Source organism: Micropterus salmoides, unplaced genomic scaffold, assembly GCF_014851395.1.
Source record: "Micropterus salmoides isolate LMB-PRFRI ecotype aquatic unplaced genomic scaffold, ASM1485139v1 Ms_hic_scaffold_8, whole genome shotgun sequence".
In the NCBI taxonomy this organism is placed as follows: domain Eukaryota; kingdom Metazoa; phylum Chordata; class Actinopteri; order Centrarchiformes; family Centrarchidae; genus Micropterus; species Micropterus salmoides.
In genome coordinates, this window is record NW_024044570.1 from 16,572,583 (window position 1) to 16,599,138 (window position 26,556).

The following is a 26,556-nucleotide window of genomic DNA, read 5'->3' on the forward strand; positions in this document are numbered from 1 at the left end:
GGGATATAAGACCTTATATATTGTCATTTTTTATTTTTTTTTTTAAATTATTTAAAACTTATTACAAACTGTGTAAGCTGGGATTGGAACCAGCCCCCCACGACCCTGTACGCAGGATGTACGGCTGATGATGGATGGATGGATTAAAATGTAGTGTTTTAGACTCCATACTGGAAACACCAAACACACAATCAGAAAGCATCAACACATAAATGTCATGAATTAGATTTGCTCAGTCTTTATTTCTAGGTGAGGTCAGTTTAGAGTTATTGAAGCCTTTTGCAAACTGCAGTTGATCGACAGCCAACAAACATAAATAAAGCAGCGCTATCTGTATTATATGCAGTACATGTTAAGGACAAGGGGCGAGCTGGCATGCAGCGGTGACCGGGATGGTCATCAGTGTCACAGTAGTTTAACTACCCTCGTCAACCATGGTGTGTTTGTCAAAGAGGTACTCAGCCATGCCATTCTGAGGGGCTCCCATGCGGCGCAGGTTGGATATCAAGTCAGCGAGCTCTTTGATAGATTTGACTTGCTCATCCAGGAAATGTGTTTCTATGAAGTCACACATCTGTGGATACAAAGGAAAGACTGTTATTCTCACCACTGTCACATCCGGCAGGAATTGCAGGTATTACAGCTCATCTGTGTTTTGTACTTGAGTGTGAGATGTTGCTACTGCTAGCGTTGGCTGTATCTGGGCCGTCATCATAGCTTGGAGACCGCAACACACTGAACATGGTGCATTCCTTCAGATTCATGCCGTGTTGAAGTAAATGCTTGGTCATGTTGGAAGTTCTTCCTCCCCAGCACGAAATATCCTTACTGCAGGTGTTGCATTTTGCCGTGTTGTGTTTTTTTTAGTAAAACTAAGCCAAACTTTTGAGTGTTGGCTGCAGTACGCCATGGTCCAGGATTGTAAATTGATGATGTGATTCTCGAATTCAGGCCGCTGCGGTAAGGACTTAGCTTTGTACATGGGGTGTGCGCTCTACCAACTAAGCTAAACGGTGTCCCTCGTATGCTTTGTTGATGCACTGCGTTAGAAAATGACAAATGACAGACAAGTGCAACTTATGATGATGCGATGCTCACTGCAGTTCAATCAGGAAGTGCAACTCAAATATGCAAAAAAATTGGAATTGAAATGCATGTGTGTTGACTAATACATGCTTCTGGTAACAGTTGGACTTTGAACCGGTTCTCAATACCCAACCCTTATTAAAAATGCAGTACAAGTGAACACAGAGCAGGAGGAGACGGAAGTAAAAATAGTTTTGCAGTGCATGTGTGTATACGAAATCTGAAACAAATGAACCCTGACGGAACCAGATGCTGTGCACACCGGCCCTCAGTCTGCTGCTTACATGAGGATCGCTGTGCTCAGTCGCCATTTTCTGCAGGTCCAGCAGGGATTGGTTTACACTTTTCTCCAGCTGTAAGGCGCACTCCAAAGCCTCCAGGCCACTCCCCCACTCATCTCTATCAGGTTTCTAGACATAAATAATTCAACACCGATGTTATACTGATTTAAAAAAAAAAAAACAACCAAAAGATGAGTTAACAAAAATAAGCAACTGAAATATAAAAACAAAAAAAAATGTAATTGCATCATAAATTGGTACTTCAAGTATCACCAAAACACCTTTATGAAAGATTTACTTTGTGAATCAGTACTTGAAAACAGGTACATACCCTAATGTCCTGCAGGAAAATTCTACCTCCCCGTTTGTTCTGCAGGCTCATCATCTTCTCTGCATGACTGCGCTCCTCTTTAGACTGCGCGTGAAAGAACTTTGCAAAATTTGGTAGGGATTTATCATCCCTATCAAAATAGTATGCCTAAAAACAAACAACAAGCCTTTGTTTTTGTCTCTGAGCTATAAAGACACAAATAACACTGAGCCATGAACACTGGACAGGAGAGGTGCACATTGCATTGCTGGTTCGATTCGAAACCATGTCTTACCATAGAGAGATAAACATAGGAGGCATAGAGCTCCAGGTTTATCTGTCTGTTGATAGCAGCCTCGCAGTCCTGGTGGAAGTTTTGGCGGATTTGTGAAGTCATTTCTGTAAAAATGAATAATTGAATAAACACATTCGTATGACACTTTTCTGCAGGTCCAATAAGGCAGTATATTACTGGATAACAAAATACCTTAAAGACAACTACCAATAACAGGCATAGACAACTAAAACAGAAAGACATTTTCCTTCATTTAGACTAGTTGCATGTCTCCGATGCAGTCCATTATGGGTTTACCGTTAACATTAACGTTACCTGCACAAGTATTGAGATTTCTGCCTTGACCCAGATACAATGGTGGTGAATGGGATTTCAAAGTAAATTCGTTCAGCTATTTAGTTTGCCCCGCGACCCTGTACGCAGGATAAGCGGTTGACGATGGATGGATGGATGGATGGATATTTAGTATGCATGTAACAACCTCTGTACTTTCTAACAAAAAAGTGCCCCTATACAAACGTACTCCCATGGCTGTGGCTTAGGCTGATTTGGGTGCATCGTCAATTTACTGCATTTATATCGATCCAGACAGACTGACCTTCATCTCACAATAACTGACTGAAAAGCTGGAAACTTAAGTGTATTTTTAAAGGCAGGCGTTATTGGTCAGAGCCACCATAAACAAGATGAATAAACACTTCCATTTTGAGCTAGTTACTGATAACGTTATATCTTTTACAAACCCGTGGCTAATCAGATGTGATTAAGACACAGAAGAATGTTTAGCTAACGTTACATGTTCATATAAGTTAACAAAAAAACAAACGTTAGGTCAAAATTGGCTGACAAATGATAAAGCTTGCCAACATGGCGGCGGCCAACACTACACACTAAATTAAAGAGGAAAACAGCCTTGATTGGTGATAAGATTGGTGATAACTGACGGGGCCTAATAGCTTATTTTATTACATCAGCTAGCTAGATAATTAAGTAGCCGTTAACATCCTTAATGTCGCTAACGTTAGTCACTGTTAGCAACCAGATCTCCATCAGTTCATCTCAGACAACTAAAATCATTTACAACCTACACAGCTTCAAGCTGTTTTGTAAACGTACCTGGTTTGTCGATGTCGAACTTCTCACAAAGTGGCTATGCTGGTTTTGAAGCAATATGATACATGGAAGTTCCAACGACAGAAATTAGCAGACTGGCTGATGTTAGCTGCTCATACCTGCCTGTATCAGGAGGTGGCTCAGATATTGGCATGTTAGCATATTAACATTAGCATTTAAAGGGGCGGGACTGTACATAATCAGTAACACAGCCATGTGCACGGTGGATTTGGCACCACAAATCTAATTTAACACAACAATAAGCAGTTATTGTTGCAGTGTTGGAGGAAGTATTCAAATATTTTACTTAAGTGAAAGTACTAATACCACACTGTAATACTCCCGCAAATAAGTTTACTTAAGTAAAAGTTTTTAAGTATAATTAGGAAAATGTACATAGTTTTTAAAGTACTCAATGCATAAAAGTGTCCCTTGTGACTGTTGATGATTATTACTCATGCATTAATGTAAAGTAGGGGTTTTACGGTTGAAAAAAAAATTTAAAAACAGTTTTGTATAAGACTGCAACTATGATTATTTTCATTATGAATTGATTTGTTGATTATTTAATCCACTAATTGTGTGGTTTTTAAAAATACAGAAGAATGTGACAAATGTCGTCACAATTACCCAGGGCCCAAAGTGACACATTCAGTCCAAACCTCAAAAGTATTAAAAAGAAAAGCAGCAAAATCCTCATATTTGTGAGGCTGGAACCATGACATGTTTTTACATGAAAAATGACTAGTTGCCAGTTAATTATCTGTCAATCAACTAATCATTTCTGCTGTAGTTAGTGTTTGGTAGTTTAATTTTAACTAGAAATGTATAAGTTCTTCATGTTTTGTAAGCAGAAATATAATTTGTAAAATCAGTCAGATAATTGTAATGACATAAAAAAATACAATATTTCCCTCTAAAATGTAGTGCCGTAGAAGTAAATAGTGGCATAAAAAGAAATCACTGTAAAATACCTGAAATCTGTACTGAAGTACACTACTTGAGTAAATTAGTTCCATTTCACCACTGGTTACTTTAACAAGTCATGACAAGAATTTAACTTCTGCTCAGTGTGGAAACTATTGTTTCTAATATACTACTGGCATCATCCTACCGATTCTCCCAGTTGTTCAAACAGATCCAGGACCTTGTTTTATTATGACCACAGCTCACGAGTGACAGGTGCTTCAGTTTGAAAAGACTGAATATAAACTTGCTATGGTTCCAACTTTCCTATAAATATGTAGATGTAAAGTTTATTCATGACTGTGGAGAGACCGACTGACAGAACAGACTCACCCTAGGATCCATTTAGTAGTTGTTGTGGAGTTTTGATCAGAGCAGCACATCTTCTTCAGCTGATGAAATTTGGTCCTGCTGGATTTGTAGGTCTTCAAAGTTTTCCCTTCACGTCCATGATGTTAAATGACCAATTAAATGCAAGAATCCATTTAGATTGAAAGCAAAATTGAATACTAACTTGTTTTCTGGGGGTGACACTCTGTATGTGGCATACAATCTGACATAGCAGGAAAACACCGGTGTAAACAACATAGCCGTATTTCAGTTCGAGGGATCTGGTGATATGCATGCTGCCTCACTGTAAGGGTTTACTGATAAAGCTAAATGGAACAGAACCATCACAATTATTATTGGTTCCACTTAGGTTTTATGTAAAGGCCATGCACAACCATGCTACAGCCCCACAGATGTTCTTATCTGGACTGATGTGTATGATGTAATATCCAAACAAAAGCAGCAACCTACACAATATTGTGGTCTTACCATTTTAATACACTGGAATAAATCCCACACATTGCTATCATTTACAGTCAGTACACACATTATACAAATTAGTTTTTACTGATCACTTGGTAAAAACTTTCACAAGTTCACACCCAACTGGATTATAATAAACACCCATTTTCAAGTACAAGTGTGAAGCATTTCCTCGCTTGAAATCCATGATATTTTACATAACTAGTAATATTACTAAAATGTTGATGCCTAATACCTTAAAAAAATTTAATATTAGAAATGACAGAGAAAAACGTGACTTTATTGGAAACAGACAAAACAAAAATAAAAACTTTGTACACTGATACAGATATACATTGCTGTATAGACATTACTTGTTTCCAATTGGAGGAGAGTGCCAAACAGCAGAGCTGGTGCGTTTAAAATAGCGAGGCTTGCTCTTGTAAAAGATGTTTTCCAGTTTTGGTGGTTCAATTGTTCCGAAGAAAGAGTCTAAATCAGGAGGGTTGAAGTACTGCTTGCTAATAATCTGCTGCAGATTGGCACCTAGGAAAGGAAACAAGTACATGTTTCATTTAAATCTACATCAGGCATGTAACAATCAAAATTTGGAATAAATCTAAATATTGAAATTTACTGTTTGCTGGAAAACCTCTCATTTAACATAAACCTGTTCAGCTTTCTATTTTCAAACTGTATGTTTTGACTTGTAACATCTCAGGACGAAGACCAACACGTGCTGGTCTTTAGAGCAGGACAGAGCTGCTACAGTTAGTCTAAACTCTGATAGCATCCACAACTGGCTTCCACAAAGTGGGACCATACTCATGGCAGACAGACACACACAATGTGCAAGTTTAAAAGGTAACCTGTAAACCAATAAACTAATGTTGTTAGTTTTTGATTGGTGCGGACTTGGAACGCTCACTATTGTAGGTTGTCCGCTAGCTAGCCAGACACTAACAATTGCAGCTAATATTAGAATAGAAAATGTGTAACCCACTCCTTATATTAGGAAAGCCTATAAAGAAACACACAACTTTGCACACTTGCAAGGTATCATCCTTAGTACAATCCCATGCTTATCGCTTCCACATAAAAAAGCCAAAGCTGGACTGTGTGTAGTTATTGTTGCTAACCTGTGATTGGATAATCGCGTTTGAGGGATGGATTCAGGGAACAGTCACTTTCAGCCTTGAGCATTATAAAACAACTAAAAACAGCCTGGACTGCAGACTGAACGTCATCATAATAAGTTATTACAGTAAATTCTCCTACCTTCTGCCCAGGATGGGATAGGTTTCCTTGGGGCTGACTCATCGTCAGTGGAGTCGTCACTGTTTTGGTCCATCCCGTAATCTTCTGCAGTTTTGGGGATCAAAGGCTTGTTGCCGCCCTTCGGAGTGATGGAGTATGATTGTGGCGATCGCTGCAGGGGAGGATAAATCACATCATGCTCAGGCTTTGCTCTGAAGAAAAAAATCTTATTTTCATTAGATAGACATTGATTAAAGATGCTTCATTTAATTTACCTCAATATCCACAGTCACATTGAGGCCACCATCTTTTCTTACAGGCGTGCACATTACAGAGCGCTGCAAAGATTGAAAAGAAAAGTGGTAAAAAAAAATAAGCACAGCGTGTTTGTTAGCCCCCAGAACACAAGTGTTTTTGATGAGCAACACTAAAGGCACTAAACAACTTTTTAAGAGACAAAACCCAGCTCAGGTAAATGTTTCATGTGTATTATTCCAAAATGTCCCCTTGTTTATTCAACTGAAATTATTTTCAGAGTGGCTGTGTTAAATCCTTACCTCCATGTCCACAGTCATATTCAGGGCAGCAGCGTTCTTCAAAAAGATGGAAAATACAATATTATGTACTGTGTCAATTCACCCAAATAACTGCATAATCCACAGAAAACGAAACACTTTTATATAGACTATTTCAGAAAAGTCAAGTCAAGTCAAAAGTGGTCAAGAGCAAAGTCTATGGGCCTGATTTACTAAAGGTTCACGAGAGTAAAAACGTGTGTAAACTTGATATCACCAGCAAATTAGCACGTAAGATGATCTACTAACGGTGGGCACGCAGAGTGACGTCATTCAAAAGCGCAAGATTGCACCTGTTGTTCATTTAGTACTTTTGCCTTACTGAATATACAATTTGGGGCGCAACGTGCAAATACATTTACTACACGCAATGTGATCTACCAAGCATAAACACAATTTCACGTGAGTGCAACAGCCTCTGTATTTAATACGTTTGAAAGGAAGGTGCAAATCGCCAAGTGTTGCACAGAGATGGCTGCTGTTATTGTTGCCAGAAGGAGACACAGCCATAATGAAAGTAAACGTAGAGAAGTTAATAATATTATTCTATATCTAATATATAGAAATACAATTATTTTATTTATTCAATGAACTATATGAATGGAATTTCTTTGTATTTTCCTTTAGCTTTGTCAATACTGTTTTAAATTCATGCCAATAAAGCAAATTTCCTTCTTTTCTCCGTGAGATGGAAGAGGTAAGAAAGTTGTGTGGCGCTGCGGAGAGCCCCCAGCTGCAGTAGTGCATGGATCATGAGTAAAATTCATCCAGCCAGAGGGAACGATCACCAACTGCTCACAGCGCGCCGGTCATAATATTGCGACACAACCCATTGTAGGTATCAGAGAGGGTGTGTACAGGGCCAGGGACAGGAGATCCCAGGGCAACCGGGCACGGTCAGTGATTGTTTCCTCTGCTGCTGGCATTTCCTCGCGTCTGAGTCATTCCAGCATATTGTAGCCGTTTCTGCTGGGGTTTCCTAAAGCAGTTTTTCCAGGTGTGCTGTCCCAAGTACTTGCAGGTACATACGATTTCCACATACTCCGGACACACTGAACGAAACAAACCAAGGTTTTCGCGCCGTCGCTGCTTTCACTCCGACTCTCCATGACGGAAACCATTAAAACACGCAAAACCCTCATTTAAATACTCCCACCTCCATTGTGTTTGCTCCTGTTGTCATCTATGCAATAATTCTTAGTAAATCACCCATAACAGGTACTAAAATTGCACATGCAATATTTTAGAATGCACACGCAATTTAGTACTCGGGATGTTAGTAAATCGGGCCTTTGAGTTAACTTTTGCTTATGTTCAGCTGTACATGTGTACCTACACTAATGCCCTTTTACACCAGAATGAGCACATATATGCACGTTTTCTAAATGTGGATAAAAGCAATAGAAATAGGAGATTGACTCCTTTCACATCGCCAGTAGACGAGTTTGCCTTTTATGCTAGTTGCATCACTGCTGATTGGAGCTGATAAATACACGTGACTACTGCAGTCATTTGACCTGGGAATGAATGCCTATACAGTTTCACACTGTAGACTACAGACTGCAGGCCAAAATGGCTTAAACACAAATGGAATCGTGCCTTTTCAATTCTGATTTCAACTTCATTTCAGAATTCATGAGACTTTTACGTGACTTTTGTCACAAGTCTGCGCTGGCGGGAGTTAATATAGAATGACGGAGGGAGGCGCTGACAGTTAAAAGTAGCCCATGACATCCTGAGGTTTTGGATGAAATTTGTTCCTCTAAAAGGCATTCACATCATAATCCCATCTCTTCTGGCTCCAAATAAGCATCCCCATGTGGCATCTTTGTTATTGTTCTTTTGTGCATGGTGGTTAGTTCAGGAACGCGGAAGTGTTTACACTGGAATTTGATATTAGCCACATACTAAAAATAAAGTGAACAGCCAAACAAATTTTGCTCTGAGCAAAATATCCAAATCCGAGCACTAAGGCTTGCGGTGTGGACGCTGGTTTACCTGTGCATCAGCAGCCTTTTTAGCAGCAGCTTCTCTCTCTTTGGCAGCTTTCTCTTCGGCAGCTAATCTCTGCTGCTCCTCCTAGTACAACAAAAATAAAATAAACACATGAGCAACCAGACAGCCGAGTGGCCAAACTAACAAACCAAGAGCTGCTGAATATCTTAATACATTAACTTTAAAATGTGTGTAAACCAGGACTATCCAATGAAAAATATTTTTTTCCTGAAATCTGTACATGCCCATTATGAGACAACTGACTCTCCCATGTGGCTTGAATGTGTGTGTGTGTATGTCTCAGTACTGTAATAGTGATGTGCTTTTCTGTTTGAGGAGCTGATTGCAGTGGTCCCTCCCTGATCTGGAACACCTTGCCCCAGTGCTCCACAGGAGATAAAAGCCATACCTCCAAGATCGTGTCTTTCTCTCTCTCTCCCATCCTCCCTGCCAGCAACTACAACTTTTTTTTTTTTTTTTTACATGTTTGCTTTAATTTGACACCACAACAGTTTACACCATGATCACCCATCCACACACTTACACTACTGATGTTGCTGACTGACCCATCCCAAAATTTAAGCATTATTTTTGGTTAATTTAGGTCACAATAAACCCTGTAAATTGAAGCATTGTGTCTTTCCGACTTTTTGTCATGGCCTTTGAGCACCTCTTTCAAACCATCCATCCTCTCTGTCTAAAATGTGCAACTGGTGATCCTTAAACGAGTGTCCTTTGTCCTTTAAGTGTGAGTCTTGACCTGAGGAGTTAGCCCTGTGCATTCCTCACTGCATTGGATTGCATACACTAGATTGCTTTTCTTGTGTTTGGCTGTGCGGCCTTTTGGGTGTACTAGTTTATGTCTTAGCATGCTCTTGGGTTTAAAAAAAAAAAAAACACACAGATTTGTGGCGTTTGTTGAAAATCCTCCTGAGTTTCTCTGACACTCCAGACACGTATCGAATCACAATATTGTTGCGTTTGATCTTCTCATCCCTTGTAGTGTTGTTCTTCTTCCTGGATCTTGTGGCAATTTTCACAAAGGTCCATTTAGTGTATCCACAGGCTGCAAGTGCCCCCTTCAGTTGGTACTGTTCCTTCTCTCTTGCTTGGGCACTTATTGGTATGTTGTCAGAACTGAAGTCTTGCGGATGAGGGACAAAACGTCTTGTAGTATCTTCAACCAAGTCCAGTTGCCCTTGACTTTAACCTTCTTTGAATGAATAAAGTATTGAATTTTTTTGCCCTATGTACACTGCACTGCAGGAGTGATCTGAAAAGTTTGAGTTTTGATACTTTACAACATGCAGTCTTTTAACAACTTGTCAGTTACAATGCATTCTAAATTGCAATTTATACTTCTGCATCGAATCGATGGCGTAGCCTCTGTGTAGCCCTGTACCCTACGCCGTCGCTACACCGTCACCTGACGTGCACCTCCTCAAAAATGTAATTACACGTTGAGGCAACGCGGACCGTAAGAACTGTGATTGGTCGGCTGGGTAGCCTCGCAATGCCTCAGAGCCAACAGGAAGTGCCCCATACTTTGAAGTAAAATCTACTAGTGGCCAAACCAGTGGCTGTAACATGGTGGATCAATATATTTGACCGTCAAAACCGGATGACTCGTTTCACTATCAGAATGTGATCCATTCGGATGATATCATTTGAAAAGGCTATAACACCCTATAACAATTTTACCCCCATTCACATTAAAAGAGGGCTAAACCGGAAGTTAGCCTGCTTGGCCAGCAAAAGTCAACATGGTGGACGATGTAGCGCTACTGCCAACAAGCTTTTGGCGGTTTAATTGCAGAACGACGTCAACGCTCAAGTATAAATGCATGGCTTCGTGCGTAGCTACACACATAGACCCGCCACAGGAGTATAAATCAAGCTTAATGGTGACATTAATTAACTAATTCCCTTTGGACTGCTTAAACTATCACTGTTCAGACGTGTTAAAAGATGTTTTGGTTATAAATTTCTATTTCTTACCAGTCTTTTTTTTTCTTCAAGTGCCTTTTTTTTCTCTTCCAGTTCTCTCCTCTCCTTCTCTCTTGCTGCTCTCTCCAGTTCCCTTTGCAGAGCGAGAGCCTTTTCTTTTTCCACTCGCTCCCTGAAAAACAGACCGCAAATCAGTAAAACAAACTCTGGAGTAAATACAGACCTTTTCCTTATGGTTTTCACTGATGCAAGTTTCAGTGTAACACACCATTACCATGTTCAAAAGTTAATTAGGCTACTTAGTTCAAAAGTAAAAGCAGTCATTACAGACCTTTCAGCAGCAGCCAGTCGTTCTCTCTCCACCTCTCTCTCCCTCTCCTGCTCTCTCTTCAGCTCCAGCACTTTGCGAGCTTCAGCCAGCTTACGAGCTCGCTGTTCCTCTTCCTCAGCCTTCTTCTTGACCAGTAACTCTTGCAGCCGCTTCTCTTCCTCCTTAAGTTTTAGAAAACACAAACAAACAAAAAAAGCCTGTCAGGAAAATGTAATATTGGCAGAACTTCCTGCCACAGGAAAAGAGATGAAAAATGTGTACTTTATATTGATGAGACATAACCTCTTTGAATATGTTTAACAACCATATGAAAATTTATTTAAAAAAATAAATAAATAAAAACACTAAAACCTATAGTAAAAATTACTCATCAGCTAGTAGGGTTACATCCACCAGAGTGGACAATAGGCATTATTGTGCAGGATGGGAACGGGCTCTGCATGCACTGACATGTGATAAAGCCTCAGTTTGCTGAGCATAGCTACACCAACGTAAAAACTAAATAAATACTAAAAGAGCATCGTCTCACAGCTTGCTGAATCTTCTTCCGTTTAGCCTCTTCTTCTAACTTCCTCTTCTGCTCCTGCTCGTCTTGACGTTTAACAGCCCCCTTCTTTTTGGCCTTCTCCTCTGCCAGACGCTGCATGACGAAGCACAGTCACATCAAAGATTAGGGGGAAAAGGGTTATATCAGGGCTATACATGTAGACTGACACACCCCAAATTTGTCGCATACCTTATCATTCTTCTCATCAATCTGAGCCATTTTTTGCTCAATCTTCTTTTTCTTTTCTTGGTCCCTTTGCTCTTCTTTGACTTTGGCCTCAAACACTCTTCTTAGCCTCTCGTCCCTCTTCCTGTAACACAAATTTTATACGTAAGTAAAATAATAAGTAAAATAAGGAAAGGATTATACTAAAATGTCAGTTGAGAGTATATAAAGAGGCTGAGAGTTAACCTTTTAAGTTCATCCTGTTTCTTTTTCTTCTCCTCCTCCATTTTCTTCATTCTTTCCTCCTCTTGCTCCTGCTTCTTTTTAAGAGCTTCCAGTTTCTGACGCTCTTTCGTCTGAGAAAAGAAAACAAAGATTTATTAAAGCTACGCTGTCAGAAATCAATTTCTAATGCACTGCAATAGGTGTCCAACATTAAAGCATCCAAAGTAGCAGGTGGCGTGCATTCATGTGGAAACAGATCACCATATCCTTGTAGCAGACGGATGAAGCAAAAATCCACCCTGACAGACTTGGTCATGGTCTTAAAGAGTTAAATCAAAGTTTGTTCTCACACTGCTGAACTGCAGAGATCCTCCTGTCCTTTGACCGGTGATCGTTAGTCTCTAAACTACTGTGTGCGCACAAATTCAACCAGCTAAGTGTAGAGGAAGACATTGCTGGAAGTTACTTTTAAAATAAGAAATAGAAACTTACAGGCAGCTTTCAAGCCTACAATTCTACAAGATGTAGCTGGTTTAAAAGAGATCACCCATTATAACTTGTCTACCGTCATGTCTATGTTAACTAATGTAACTGTTTATCTCATCACAGACAATCACCCAGTACATTACGACAAAGTTCCCAAATACCACTAACCGTAGCTGAATACCATTTGATTACAACAAATTAAACTTGAACATGACCCAGACCCGCCCCCCCCCAAAAAAAGGAACAATGCCATTTTCTCTAGTGTGATCTCCTCCCCTAGTAAATCTTTATCCACTGACACTCATGGCTCCTGGTTGAGATGGATTTTTACTTCACTTTCTACTTCTGATGAAATTATGTTTCAAAGCCAACAAACAGTGAGGTTACCAAAGTTATTTTAGGTGGTTTGAAGCATTGTTAGGTTTAAAGATTACAAAGAATGAGCATTAATGACCCGTGGGATTAGAGACACCATCAACTAACAAGGTGTGCAGATGATGTGGAAACACAGTAGCCCCTTTCACCAATAGACCCTGCTAAATTTCAGGGCTAAATTATTGTGATACGGTTTCGGTTGTTTACATGCAAGTCTGTCTACTGTGCATAAAAAGTGTAGTACAGACTCTGGCTCACATTTAAATTTGTGTTAAACAAAGTCGAACGTTTGAGTGACTCATCTGGAAACGTAGCCACTGTTTTCTCACTAGAGCCCATATTTAACAACAGCTTTCTAAATCTTCAGCTATCAAACTGCCCGGGCCTTAATTTCAGTTCTGATACAGAGGAAAGCCTGAACATTTAAATGAGTGAGAAAGGGCCTTATCTAAAAATGTATGTGGTAAATGAGGAGACATTCAATCAAGCTGGGGATATTAGACACCACCAAATGCCCAGACATACAGTGCTTCAACATTACACTTACCACTAAACCAACGCTCAACTGGGGAAGGGAGAAAGAAAAACATCCAAATATTCATAAATGTGACCCACAATATTTTTAAAATTTAAGGACACGCACTCTATTTTTAATACAACAGTTTAAATTTGTGACATTGTTAATTTGTGCTTTTGCAGGTTCCAATATGTTTGGTTTTGGACACACACACACCTGAAATTATAAGATATCAGGAGTTATGCAGGAAAAATACTATTTATTTTGAATTCACTGCAAAACCAGACGTCTGTTTTGGGCAAGTGGAGTTTAGTTAGTCAGTATAGATCTCTCGAGTCAATCATCAGGGTCTATCCAGGCACATTGACTGGCATTTGCTAAAATAAAGCTGATTAAAATCTCATCCTCCCTTTAATGAACTGTGTTTTGTACACCTGTTAGTATTGCAGAGTTGGCCTCTTTTACCACCGTCTGGCTCGACAGTCGGGTATTACACTGCATGACAATGCATCTGTTAAATTCACCTTGTAATCAGTCTTCATAGGCGTGGTGTGTTTAATGAAGGACTTGATAACACCAGACCGGCCAAGGGAATTTGGAGTCATCATTAGCATCTGGTTCTTCTGCACAGTGTGAAGGAAAGATCTCATGTTGGGTCTGATTGCCTATGTATTAACAACAAAGGGAGAAGATATTACAGTTTGGTTGAGAAATCCATTTTTCATTATTATTATTATTATTATTATTATTATTATTATTATTATTACTATATACATATGCTCCATTTTGCATTCAACACCAAGATTTTTAGGTCTTACGCTTTGACTTTTCTTGGGAGGAGAGAACCTCTTTGTGGGACTTTCCTCTACAGTATCTGGTGCTTTGCGTTTGGTACTCTGGCGTGACCTAGACACAGAAGTAACACAACACATCATTTATGCAACAGTCTCATTGTCAGTGTCATTGCAGTCATCAAAAAGTGCAAGACCCTCCCATCTGTCATTTAGGTAAACTCACACACACACACACACAGAGCACTCACCTCCGACCTGACTGGGAAGGCTTCTCAGTGACAACTGAAACAGACACAAACGTGTGTTTAGCACATACAAGTTGCATTTTTTTATACAAACGTGTTTAAATTACAAGACCTTTTAACTCAAATCCAATGTAACAAAAATTCCTAAAATGGAGAGTTCCCATACCTGTTCTCTTGTTGGGAGTGCTCATTTTTTGCTCAGCGGGATACAGTGATGGGGGCGCAAGTTTGGGAGAGTTTGCAGCCACAGACCGAGTAATGCGTCCAACAGACGGTTGAATGTGCTGGTTAATCTGGGTCTAAATAATGTAAGCTGATCAATAACCCAAGCATAAAAATGAATTTCTGTTTGACACTCATTAGACAAAGACACATATTCATACCTCTGGAGTTTCCACTGATTCTTCGCCTGCCGAATTATCCTCTGTGTCTGCAGTTGCAGCTTCTAACGGGCTACAGCAGTGAATAAATTAATATGGGTGACGAACACTTTCAAATAAATAAAAGAACATTGAATCATCATGTCCATTCGCATGTGGCTATGGGCAAGTTATGTTGACAAATATACCAGTCACAGTAAAAAATGTTACCAGTTTTTTTCTTTTCCATTAGGATGTCAATATATTCATCTGTGCAAAAAGACATTTTAATTCATTACTTACACCTCTTTTTCCTCTTCCTCTGCAAAGTCCATGCAAGAGTCCTCTACAATTAGAAAAACAGCCAAATATAATAAACAGATTTACAAGAATAAAGTGAGGTAGAATTTGCTAAAGTAGCATGTTATGAAGTTAACAACCAAATATGGTTTATTTCTCACCATCAACATTGCTGCTACATGTGGAGTTGCCCATACGAGCCACCTTTCTCTTAAGCATGGAGCGGCGTGAGGCACGGCGAACAGACTCCTGTGTCATGCTGTGCCGCAGACCAGCCAGCGAGTGACGTAGCTTAAGGGAGCACCGTACAGAGCTCCGCCGAGAGCTTTGAGCGTCGCCAGCTATTGCAATCTTAGTAACTGTGCGGCCAGGAGAAGGCTCTGAATTTATGGCAAACTCAGCAGACAGGCGGTCTGCTGTAGAGATGCTGACAACGACCTCAGGTGAAGGTATCTTTGGTGGAGACAGGGCAGTGCTACATATGTAGTCCGACTTGACTTCTGCATCCACCTTGTTATTTTTGTCCACCTCTTCATCCTCTACTAGCACTGGCTTCTTGTTCTCCACCTCCTCAGTTATACAGCTGCCATGAAGTGACTGGCTCACATCCTCTGCCACCTGAGACTTTGTTTGTTTGTTGTTGCGGGTGGTGCGTTTAGGCTGTGTGGTGGTGTTGGTTTCAGAGGTGGAAGCCTCGGGAATGACCCCTTCTTCAGCAATTAAGTTCAGTGATTTGACAGAGGAGCGACGAAGGTTACTGCGCTTTCCCTTTGAAAATCTGGACAGGAAAGGAATATTTATTTAGAGTTACAAAAGGCACAACATGTTTAAAATTGCTCAGCTTTAAAGAAAACGTGAAAATGTAGCCTCTACTAAAACAGGAAAGAAAGCAACAAACCTTCTTCTGGCTTGATTTTCTTCCTGACGTCCCACAGACACACGCTTCCTGCGACTGTTCTTTTTCTGTGATGGCGTTTTTGGCATTAATTCTGGTTCAGCATTAAAATCTCTGAAATAAAAAGAAACAGCATAAATTAGTAAAGACAATTATTGAAAAGAACAGATTTCTGAAGATTGTATTCAGTCTGTTACTTCCTGCCTACCTTGAGAACATGCGGTTGGCTTCTTGTTGGATCTCCTCGAGCCAAACCATGTGGACATTATCAATGTCGCTAGTGAATTCTTGTACTTTGCCATCAAACATTTGCATGAGGGATCGCACAGATGACAGTACGGAGTTCATGTTGGCGCCCTGAAGGAAAGATCGCACTCCAGGTCAAGGTGGAACATGCAGTAAAAATGAACTGACACATCACTATAGACCCCATAAACACCAGACTGGTTGTTTCTGTTTTAATTTCCTTTTTGACACAGCCTTTATTTTCTGATAAGCAGGATGACTATTTGAACCTACTTATTTTAAACCCCCTTAACGGCAAATTAGAAAAATATAGTCATCAAAAGCAACTCATTTTGCAATTCATCCGGGATTACAGCAGAGTGTACAAGCTGCACCACATACACAAAACCTTGACTGCTGAGGCCATTACTGACTGAGAGATCTTGTAAACTATTGATGCTTCACATAGATGAAGACTGTCTCAACCATTTAAGCTACACTGTGAATATTTAAAGTAGTATCACAGTGTCTGTTTAGTGAAATGTCCTCATGTAACGTTAACTTACAAAAAAGGGTCACATCTATACTCTCTTGAAAGGTTAGCATTGTTAGAAGGTAAACAATCCATTAAGATCACTGACACAAACAAGTGAAACCCGTTTCATAACAACAGTAACATTACCAAACACCAAATCAATACGTAATGGGATCCATTTTGCACTCTTCATGTCTTTGTAGGTGTAACGTTAATCGGTGCATGCGCAATGCCTTATATTCGCGGACGGATTACTGTACAGCAATTTCCTTTAACTTTACATTAATAACAATGAGGTCAACAATAACATAACGTCACTTTTTTCATGTTACAGCAGCACGGATACGTTGTGTTACATGAAAAACAGAACACATTCGCAAAACATAAAACCAAGACGTGAACACAAATAGCTAACTTAACGTTAACGTTTCCATGTTAACACATTCGCTTAGCTAATATTAAACAGTCAAATGCTATCGGCGAGCATGCAGCAATCATTAAATATAACAGTGGTAACAGTTATTGGAAAACATTATAAGCTCATTTAACAGAGATGACGTTAAAGTTTTAATTTAAAAAGTTAAACGGCTAACGGCACGATGTTAGCCAGCTAACGCTAACATTTTCTTTGAAGTCAAAACAATTAGTATTACCTTTGATATCCGCGTTTCAGAAAAAGGAATCCGATGCTCGTTGCTGCGCTAATTTTAAAGGCTAAATCAATCGCATACTGACATAAAAATAAATGTGCTGAAATGTAGGAGTTCCCACTTTCCTTTCAGCTCATGTATAAACTCTCCGGACTGTACTGGAAATCCTCCCCGCTGAAACCGTTTAACTTTTTCGAAACGGCACCAGCCAATCCCGAGGTGAAGCTCAAGTGACGTTAGAGAAGAGTTGTTCGATTTTGTCTGTGATTATCCGCAAGGGCGGAACCAACCGTTTGGAACAATGGTGAGCAATGGTGCGGAGTGAGGAAACCGTTGACATGTGAATGTAAATCGAGCAAACCCAAAAGAAGTTCAGGGCGGAGTTACAGCGCTGCTCAGATTTAAATCAACCAATTGATATTTGGCAGGAGTTGTTCTGCTCTGCTCACGGAACTCAAACATAGCATGTCTCAGAGCTGTCCTTCTCTTTCAGTCTGCTACAAAACACGTTTACGTTTATTTATCGATTTCAATGAGTTCTTTCTAAGTCTACATTTTTGTTATATCCCTTTTTTACTTATCAATTCGATTTCAATTTCAAAATGCCTTTATTGGCCCGAAAGATGTTCATATTGTCAAAGTAACAGCATAACAATGCATTAAAGGAAAATAAACAAACAATATAACAACCATAACAATAATAACATTGTTGCTGTAGTATGGTGATTTTATATTTGTGTTTCACTGGTCTCAGGTTATGGTATGCAAGTCAGTGTATATTTAGCTGCAATTATTATCAGTAATTTGGAGGAAGTGGTTTCTTCTTAGATCTTGTATTTTTCACATGTTGTTTTGTGAACAAGTGAACATATCATTTCCTCTCTAGGAAGCCAGGTTTGTCTATGGTGGCCTCTTGATGGCCTAGTTATGTTCACTGAGTCTGTACATGGTCGTGGTTTTCCATATTGTTTTGTTGGGTTTGTTAGTAAATTAATTTGCTAGTGTATAGCCTCTGTTTAAGGCCAAATAAGACTTGTTCTGATTCTGAATGATTTACTTCCAAAGTGTGATTTAAGTGTTTTGTTTATTTGCAGTTTGGTTTGGATTAAGTGTGTGTCTGTTGTCCTGAGGATCTGTGAGGCTTGGGGGGCATTAGCTGATTTAGGGGACTCTTCTCTGGATTTATCTCTTGGCAGGTCAGGGCTTTGTGGAGATTTTTGGGTCACTCGATTGTAGAAATTGGTAACTCTTTTTAGGATTCTGATTAGTTAGAATTGGCCTTGTTCTGCTCTGCATATTTTTTTATTTATTAATGACAGGCCAACCACAATGGGTCTATGCGAGAGGCAGGAACTGTTGTTGCTTCTGAGGGTAAATATGAATCTCGTTATGTCCCTTGTCTGTGGGACTGCTGCTGCCTCCCTCCAGGAAACAAAGCTACAGGATATCTGAAGCCATCAATCACACAAAAAAGGCTGTGCTGGTGCAGCTCGCCCATGTAAGGTGAACTCTTTTTAAATGTATTGTGTGCAACTTACAACATACTCACAAGAGATGGAAACAAAAAGGAAAATTAAGCGCAGTTAAATGTAGAGAGTTTTATTTGAATACATATATAATTTACAATACAATTTAATTGTTTTATAACATGGCATATAATAATACGTGATAGCTTTTTATAAAAGCATTCTAAATAATGCAGACATACTGCAAGAAATCTTTGTAGATTTATAATTCCACAATGGAAATTTTTATATTAAATATAAACATTTCCATTGCGTTAACAAATAAGCAGTCAGAACAGTTAAACATTTGTTCTTTTAATCAAAAAAACACAAGCAGTCCATATTTTGTAAATCCTTATTGTAGTCCCTCTGTGTAGATAAAAAATAAAATAAAAAATAAAGGGGTAAATGAAAGGATTAGGAAGGTCATGGTTGCTTTTTCAGAAAGGCCAACAGGTGGATGTTGACGCCACCTTACAAACATACCCGGGCTCTCGAGGAATAGTTACTGGCTTCCCTGAAAATATAGATATGTTGAAGTAAATTAATAAGATTCTGTTACTGCATCAATGTCATTAAGAAACATGAAATCAAGGAACAAAGTAAGGATAATGCAGTACTGAATAAAATGACATCATTTCAAAGTGAGACACAAACATTCAGCTTGTTGAGTAATTGTCCAGTAACATTACATTTATTCATTTAGCAGACGCTTTTATCCGAATTGACTTACAATTGCTATATATTTCAGAGGTCGCATGCCTCTGGAGCAACTAGGGGTTAAGTGTCTTGCTCAGGGACACATTGATGGATGTCACAGTGGGGAATTGAGCCTGTTAATAACTGAATTATCATGTACCATTTTGGATACGGGTGGACATTGCACAAGGAGCAAAGTATTCTTCACATCTTTTAATCAAATTGTCGAGGAACTGAATTCCTCCAGAGTGTGATTATTCCCATCACAGTCCACAGACTCACTCTTACATTCAATATACTGCAAGCAACTTGTCTTGTTCTGACAAGTGGAATGTCTCTCTCTAAGGTCACTGACAATCCCTGGAGTCTTCTCAGCTTTATGGGAGTCATGCTACTGGACATCATTGTTATAAAATCCTGTCTGCCTTTTGCCTCTTCAGTGTCTGAAGACCCAATTCTTATTAAATGGAGAGCCTGCGAGTGCTCCATCATTTTCTCCCTGCATAAGACAGATAGTTAAACGCAAACTTCAAGACTCATCTTGTGAATTTTCCTCATCATTGCGGTTTTTCTTATTTTGTTTCTCAAAAACTGTGCCCTACCTATGACCTAATGTACTACTGTTATTCATTTTTATTAATCCTCCTGATATTTATTGTTTTTCTGAAATGTATTATGTTTAGTGTCATGTATAAATGACTCACTTGGCCATAATTTGGAAGGCTAAGTGTGTTCTTTATTATTACTGTACAAAATGTCATATTTATTGCATAAGTTAACAAATAAAAACAGAAAGTGACTGCTATCATTGCATGTCCTGGCTTGTGTGTTACCTGGCGTGAGAGGGATTTTAGCTCCCGATGACTTCAGGACAACCTGTAAATCATAGGACTTTGCGTTGCCTGCACTGCTTGCCTGTTCCCTCAGTATGATACAAACGTCATCTTTCCTCACCAGCCAGTCCATCTGACTGCCCAGGTAGTTCACACCACGGATACAGAGCTCAGAAATGTCATTGGGAAGAAGTGGGGAAAAGGCCAAGCATTTCTTCTGGACTCTAGGAAAAAAACACATTATGTTAATCTTTGTATCACTGCCTACGTGCATATTGAAATGTTTTTCCATGGTGGGAGGATAGACAACCGACCTGAAGCCAGTGTAACCAAACAGCACAGCTTGCAGGAATCCTCCCATACCCGTGAGAAAGTTGACCGCACCAGAGCCATCAGATGATTCACTCCATACCTGTGAGGAGAGGTAATCACACATTCCTGGATATCGAGTCAAGAGGCATGTATCAGTATTGTGTGTGTGTGTGTGTGGGTGAGTTGGAAGGAGACCTGGAACGGCCCCTGGATGTTTTTGAAGCACTTTTCAAGTAAATGTTGAGCCTTCTCAGCCTCCCCCAGCTCCAGCCAGCTGACTGCAAACATACCCTTACAAGTGAAAGTGACAACAGGCTTTTACATTCAATGCAAGGAGAAACAGTAAAACAGCTAATTCTGCGCACTACAAGCAACTAATGACTACATAACTAAACTTAATGTGTCCGACAGCTATTAATATTAGTTACTTTGTAGATTAATATTTTACAAAACCTGTTACAAGCTTTTAAAATACAATGAATTGTTACAGATTAAACCACCCAACACTCTAAAGTAGATAAAAATTGGCTTGACCAATACCTCCACTATGGTCACTAGCTAGTAGCTAACTTTGTCTGTCTCTCATTTGGTGCTGGGCAGGTTTATCAGAGCATGATAAAGAGCTGTGAAAATCCAATGAAAGTTGCAAGATGTAAAACCAAAGCAATTGGCTGAAACACCTGTCGAGCTCAGGGGAACCACAGAGTCGGGTGTTAATTCTCTCTGCGTTCATCACTACAAACTCCTTTCACATGTACTCTCTGTACTGATCCATTGTTAATATAAAATATTAACTAAGTGGCTTTAAGTAGGATTTTGAAGGCAAGTAAGATTGTACTTTAGCAAAGGATCTGAATACTTCCTTTACCACTGCCCGGTTTTATTTCATAAATCGTTTAATCTCTTTTTAAAAATGCATTTAACAATAAATCTCTAATACCGTCAAATGGAATTAACGGTAACATCAATCTTCTACTGACCCTACATCATACTGTGTTTTTACCCATGTCATGGCTGGACCATTAGGGTCTGTCACTGGCTCATATGCTTCAAGGTCATTTCTCCTGATCTCTGGGGACATTGGCAATCCAAGAGGATAGCCCAACATCACTGCGTCTGCCTGCTTCACTGGATTATCTGCGAGAGGTCCAAAAGATATTCTGACGTCAGGTTATGGACATTAGATTTTCTTATGCAGGTCAGAGTCAGAAAGGTTTAAACAAAATTAACCTTTAAGGTAGCCATCAAACTCAGGATGGTACTGGGATTCTTGGTCAAAAGGTATTTTGAGGTGTTCGGACACTTCTTGCCATTCCTTTGGTGCAGGATGTTGGAGGAGGTCAGCCAATTCTACAGCGAACTGAAGACTGGCAAATGAGAAACGTTTTGTATTACTGGTATTCATGAGTTAAACTGCACTGCAGTGAAATATTCAATACTAGTACCTGAATTTGGCCACTGTGTTTGTGTAAACAGAGTTGTTGATATTGTAGTAGTACTCATCAGGTGGCATGACACCTAAATGGCACAAAAGGGAAATGCGTTTAAGACACTGCACGAAGGAGTCACTTCCTGTGTCTGCTACCTGGTGCTAGAGAACACCAGGTATATGTTAATTATGTTGTAGTACATTAAGTGTTACCCACAGTGTACTTTCTTTTGCCAGTGGGTGGTGTAATGACTATTACATCTATTTGGTATAGATATGCTCAGGCCGGGACTCTTATCAAACATTTGAAATTTGTGGCATATTGGATCATGTACACTGAAGTTACTACAACTTCCTGTTTCATATCAAAACATAACCATAGACAAACCACTCATAAAATGTTCACACTTAGTGCACCATTTAAACCCGAAGGTTTTTCGAGAATTGCACTGCAAAAAATTTAAGTCAATACGATATTATCACTAGGTCCGGGTCATGTAAATGGCAGAAAATACTCAAAAATTGCAATTCAAAATCGTTGACTTCCTGTTGGGTTTGGGCTATGGCTTCAAGAAGTTTTTAGAAGTCTTGGGATGACACATCTGCTAAAAATCTTGTTTACATTAGATAAAACATTTTGTAGGGGGAGCTATGGAGCCATTTTACAACACCCATGACCAAGACCCACATTAGCTGTAAATTTTCGCCACTTCTGATGATGGTGAAAAGTTTTGTGAGTTTTCGAGCCCCTTTAGACCCTCAAAAATACTATTTCTTTGCAGAATAATAATTCATTGCTTGACTAAAAAAGGTCTTAACTTTTAATAAACATCAATTACACTGAGAGTCAAGTCCTACTTCATTACAGAAACCTGTTTTTTTACCTAGGAGATGATACTTCTGTTCCTCAGGGTTCCATGTTACTCTAGAAACCCAGTAATCAGCCACACCATAAACCACTTCACTGCCCCGGCCCTCTGTGAACATGGACAGATCCTGCAACAAAGAGCTCAGTTAATATCCTCACACAGGGTGAGACAATATAATGATGGTCAGATCCAGATACAGAGCATATACCTCAGTGAGGTAGAGATAATGTTGGAAGGCCAGGGTGACATCTCCATTTATATGAATCTCTTGCAGTCCATAAATATCCTCTGGACACACCTCCCTCCCTGACACAGCACTCTCCCATGGGAACTTCAGTCCCTGTACAAACAGCATCTTTTCTTCAGAAGACTCAGGCACAGTTTCATTGTTATAAAAAATGTGTGCAAATGTTTACATTTGTTATTCCTTTTGTTGTGTTCATCATGTGAAAAGGGTTTCTGAGGGGGAGAACCACAAGCAACATTACTTATAACCAGTTTTTGTAGTACTGTTTTGAATTTATCTCACCAGTGTGTAAGAGTGTGTTGCAGTGTGTGTGTTTTTAGGGCTTGTGTGTTATGTCTGAGGGCAAAGTTTGGTTTTACAGCAAGACTGAATGATTTTGAGTGGAGAGCTTCATTTTGGCCTGAAAATAGGATGTTTGGGGAATTGGGTGATAAGTTGTGGATTTGTGTTTTGAGTTTCGAGAAAAAGAGGCATAATTTCAAGAAATGTGTTTAAGCAATCGAGAAAAACTGTGCTAACCTTTGCTTATTGTATCACAGATTCACAATTACTTCCAGTAAAAAAAAGACTACAAAGACCAACTAAACTCCTCACTTTAACATCTTTATTGGATGTGTGTTAAACACACTGCATAGTCAGTGAGGGCAGAAGAGCTATGAGACACCTGAGCATCCCTCTGATCATCCTACCTTGTAGCCCTGCTTTTGGGCGTTGTCTTTTGCACCATCTACAGTACCCACCCTGTACTCAAGCACGGCTCGGGCTAGCTTGGGATAGAAAAGGGCTATGCCAGGATACATCCAAATGTCCTATTAACAGGAAGATAGCCTCATTGTTTGACACATCATAACACTCAAACAAACAACATGCAACTATCAACTGTCCCTAATCTTACCTGGTCCCAGAAAACATGGCCCCAGTAGTCTTGACCATCCCCACCATTAGACAGCCCGCCTGGACTGACTCCACCAAAAGATCTGGAGGTGTCATGTATGGAGGGGAAAGCGCTGAGCAGGTAGAACATGCAGCCAATCAGAGCCTTGCAGAGCCTCTCTGACCCTGCCACCTCAACCTTGCTCTGCAGCCACAGTTCTTTCCAGGCCTTCTCGTGAGACGGACGCAGGTTACCAGTTGCCATCAGGTTCAGGCCCTCATCAAAATTGGCCTCAGCAGTGTCTAAACTGTTAGCCACAACCAGGATGAAGCCCCAACGAGCCTGGCTCTGCTCTGGAAGCAGTGTCAAAGTGGAGGATATGGGGGTCCACACAAGGTGTACTGTGGGACAGGAACCTCCTGGGATCTCAGCACTGGTCGTCTTTCCTTGAATGTGCCTGAAGGATAGAGCAACATAGACTGTGTAAGATATCATATATAGTGAACATTTTTACATGCGTTTCTGTTAACCGTACCTTCCTCCTTTGTAATCAGGACCAGACTCGAAAATGATGTCTTTGCTCTGAGGTGTGAACGAACTGACCAGCTTAACAGTGTTTGGCTCTGCCGAAGTCTGCTGGCGCACCAACAGAATCTCCATCACCATCAGGTTGGAGTGATATCGGTGTGAATACAAAGACTGTGAGACGGTTACACTTGCTGAGCTCAGAGTGTGGGTAAAAATGCCTGGATGAGGAGATGAGACAGTCATTGCAGCGTTTATTCTTCACAGCATGAAATAAGATCAGCACCAACACAAGTTCTGCCAACCAGCCAGTAAAAACCCTTCAGAGACTACCTGTGTGGGTGTCCAGGCTGTAGGTGTGCTGGGCCGGTTCCTCTGTCTCAACATTCACAGCCAAAGGACAGGGGATGTCTGCTCGATGACAACGTCCACCCTCCCCGTTGTACACGCCACCCATGTGCATGATATTGTTGTACACCCTCCATCCCAGAAGCCCGTTAGCCAGTGGAGGGAGGAAGCGGAGGTCGGTGGGTAGTGTGTTGGTGGAGAAGACGTAAGGGTCTGAGTCGCAGGACATGGTGAGGAGGCTTTGAACACTTAAACTGAACGAGGAAGGTTTTCCAAATGCAGTCAAGGTTTGTTGAGAAGGTCCAAGCTCTTAAAAAAGGAAAACATAGTTTAATTTACTACAAGTTAGCATGGCTTAACAACATCTATATTTTGACATCATCCCTCTACCAGCACTATTATACTCCCTCAGTAAGATTATAATAGTTATGTACTGTAAAGTAAAATAAAGTTCATCATGCACATGTAAGAAACAATCAATCATTACTGGAAATCTTTGCTGTGGAACAACACACACACACTTTTCACAGGTTCCTGCCAGTAATGGCTATTGTGTACTTTGACACTTTTGTGTCACAAGACATGTCATCCTAAGACATCATCAAGCAAATAGATTAAAAGATTTAGTTTAAAATGAGCAATAAACAGGAAAACTAAATTACAGGACAAATACTTTTCCCTCATTAATTAAGCATGCTTGAAATGTTTAATTACTTTAATTGGCAAAGCAAGGAATAAACATACAATCTCAGTGATCAAGCTAAATAGTCTAAAATTTAGCTGGAGTTGTTGCACTTGCAGTCAACAGCCTGCATAAACATCCAGCATAATTTCTCTAAACACATCACTACTGTGGAAATGTTTCACTCTCATGTGAACAGGAAGAAGCATCTGTTTCTGCAACAAAGAGGAATGTTAGAGAGGAAAAATCCAAACCAAAGGTAAAACGTGCAGAAGTTCCCAAACCGCTTGTTCTTTACAGTTGAACCTCTAAAAATTCCGTCTACAGGGCATATCTAGTGAAAGCAAAGAAGACAAAAGTTGTCGAAAAAACAGATCCAACTTTTAGTAGAGAGAAGTAGGAGGAGGCCATGCAGCTCTGTGTGCTGCAATGAAAACCTGGACAAGGGTCAGGGTATGCTGGAAAACATGGCATGGATTCTGCAGAATGTGGAGGAGAAGACAGGTCTTAACCGTCTTAACCCATCTGTTCAGTGGATCACTAGTAGGACACCACTACATATTGAACATTATCATTAGATTTTAGTGACATGTCAAGTACACTGACCTCACTATGTCTGATGGCAACTCCCAGCTTTAAGAAAAAGATAACAATATTATACACTTTTGTTAGAGTAGTAATGGCTCTAATGGGGGTCACGCACATCACTTAAAACACCAGGACCACTTGGCTGAGACTAAAAAATACTCTCCAGGTCATAGTGAGAGTGCATTTCCATATATTTTCCAAGAAGTATCACGTCATTCTCTCCACGCTAAATCATGTCATGTCTACTCTGCGTTCCAGTTGCTCTAAATACCCGTTCCACCTATTTTACTCCTCATACCAAACAATCTGCTCGATAATTTACGACAAAGCCTTTGCAGCCAGAGCCTCTGGACCAACCTGCTTGAAGAAAGTCTGGCAG

The 26,556-nt window shown here is 40.0% G+C and overlaps 3 protein-coding genes across 6 annotated transcripts; all 3 read right to left on the bottom strand.

Moving 5' to 3' along the window:
* Window positions 1–213: 213 nt before the first annotated feature.
* fth1b (ferritin, heavy polypeptide 1b) lies at window positions 214–3,244 on the bottom strand. The gene is made up of 5 exons (XM_038706317.1): window positions 3,089–3,244; window positions 1,973–2,076; window positions 1,699–1,845; window positions 1,371–1,496; window positions 214–574 (listed from the first exon to the last, which is right to left on the bottom strand). Exons 2-5 carry the CDS (start codon window positions 2,072–2,074, stop codon window positions 416–418), a joined length of 534 nt encoding a protein of 177 aa, XP_038562245.1. The 5' UTR covers window positions 2,075–2,076; window positions 3,089–3,244; the 3' UTR covers window positions 214–415.
* A 1,617-nt stretch (window positions 3,245–4,861) lies between these two features.
* LOC119893918 (inner centromere protein) lies at window positions 4,862–17,433 on the bottom strand. 2 transcript variants are annotated; one of them, XM_038706323.1, is made up of 21 exons: window positions 17,270–17,433; window positions 16,065–16,213; window positions 15,860–15,970; window positions 15,123–15,739; window positions 14,965–15,007; window positions 14,686–14,755; window positions 14,469–14,601; window positions 14,306–14,339; window positions 14,082–14,169; window positions 13,788–13,928; window positions 13,294–13,311; window positions 11,907–12,016; window positions 11,685–11,805; window positions 11,478–11,588; window positions 10,949–11,109; window positions 10,669–10,789; window positions 8,674–8,754; window positions 6,658–6,693; window positions 6,376–6,438; window positions 6,122–6,272; window positions 4,862–5,389 (listed from the first exon to the last, which is right to left on the bottom strand). In XM_038706323.1, exons 2-21 carry the CDS (start codon window positions 16,202–16,204, stop codon window positions 5,214–5,216), a joined length of 2,526 nt encoding a protein of 841 aa, XP_038562251.1. In that variant the 5' UTR covers window positions 16,205–16,213; window positions 17,270–17,433; the 3' UTR covers window positions 4,862–5,213. The 2 variants fall into 2 exon arrangements, with proteins under 2 accessions (XP_038562251.1, XP_038562252.1); XM_038706324.1 differs by lacking the exon at window positions 13,294–13,311 and having other exon boundaries at window positions 5,214–5,389.
* Window positions 17,434–18,849: 1,416 nt separating this feature from the next.
* pgghg (protein-glucosylgalactosylhydroxylysine glucosidase) lies at window positions 18,850–26,016 on the bottom strand. Of its 3 annotated transcripts, none has more exons than XM_038706328.1 (14): window positions 25,844–26,016; window positions 24,893–25,216; window positions 24,570–24,780; window positions 24,056–24,491; window positions 23,850–23,969; window positions 23,122–23,253; window positions 22,929–23,040; window positions 22,061–22,133; window positions 21,846–21,982; window positions 21,619–21,752; window positions 20,811–20,906; window positions 20,618–20,715; window positions 20,425–20,527; window positions 18,850–19,288 (listed from the first exon to the last, which is right to left on the bottom strand). In XM_038706328.1, the coding sequence occupies exons 2-14, from the start codon at window positions 25,134–25,136 to the stop codon at window positions 19,277–19,279; spliced, it is 1,908 nt and encodes a 635-aa protein (XP_038562256.1). In that variant the 5' UTR covers window positions 25,137–25,216; window positions 25,844–26,016; the 3' UTR covers window positions 18,850–19,276. The 3 variants fall into 3 exon arrangements, with proteins under 3 accessions (XP_038562256.1, XP_038562254.1, XP_038562255.1); XM_038706326.1 differs by having other exon boundaries at window positions 20,304–20,527; XM_038706327.1 differs by lacking the exon at window positions 25,844–26,016 and having other exon boundaries at window positions 20,304–20,527; window positions 24,893–25,828.
* Window positions 26,017–26,556: the final 540 nt, after the last annotated feature.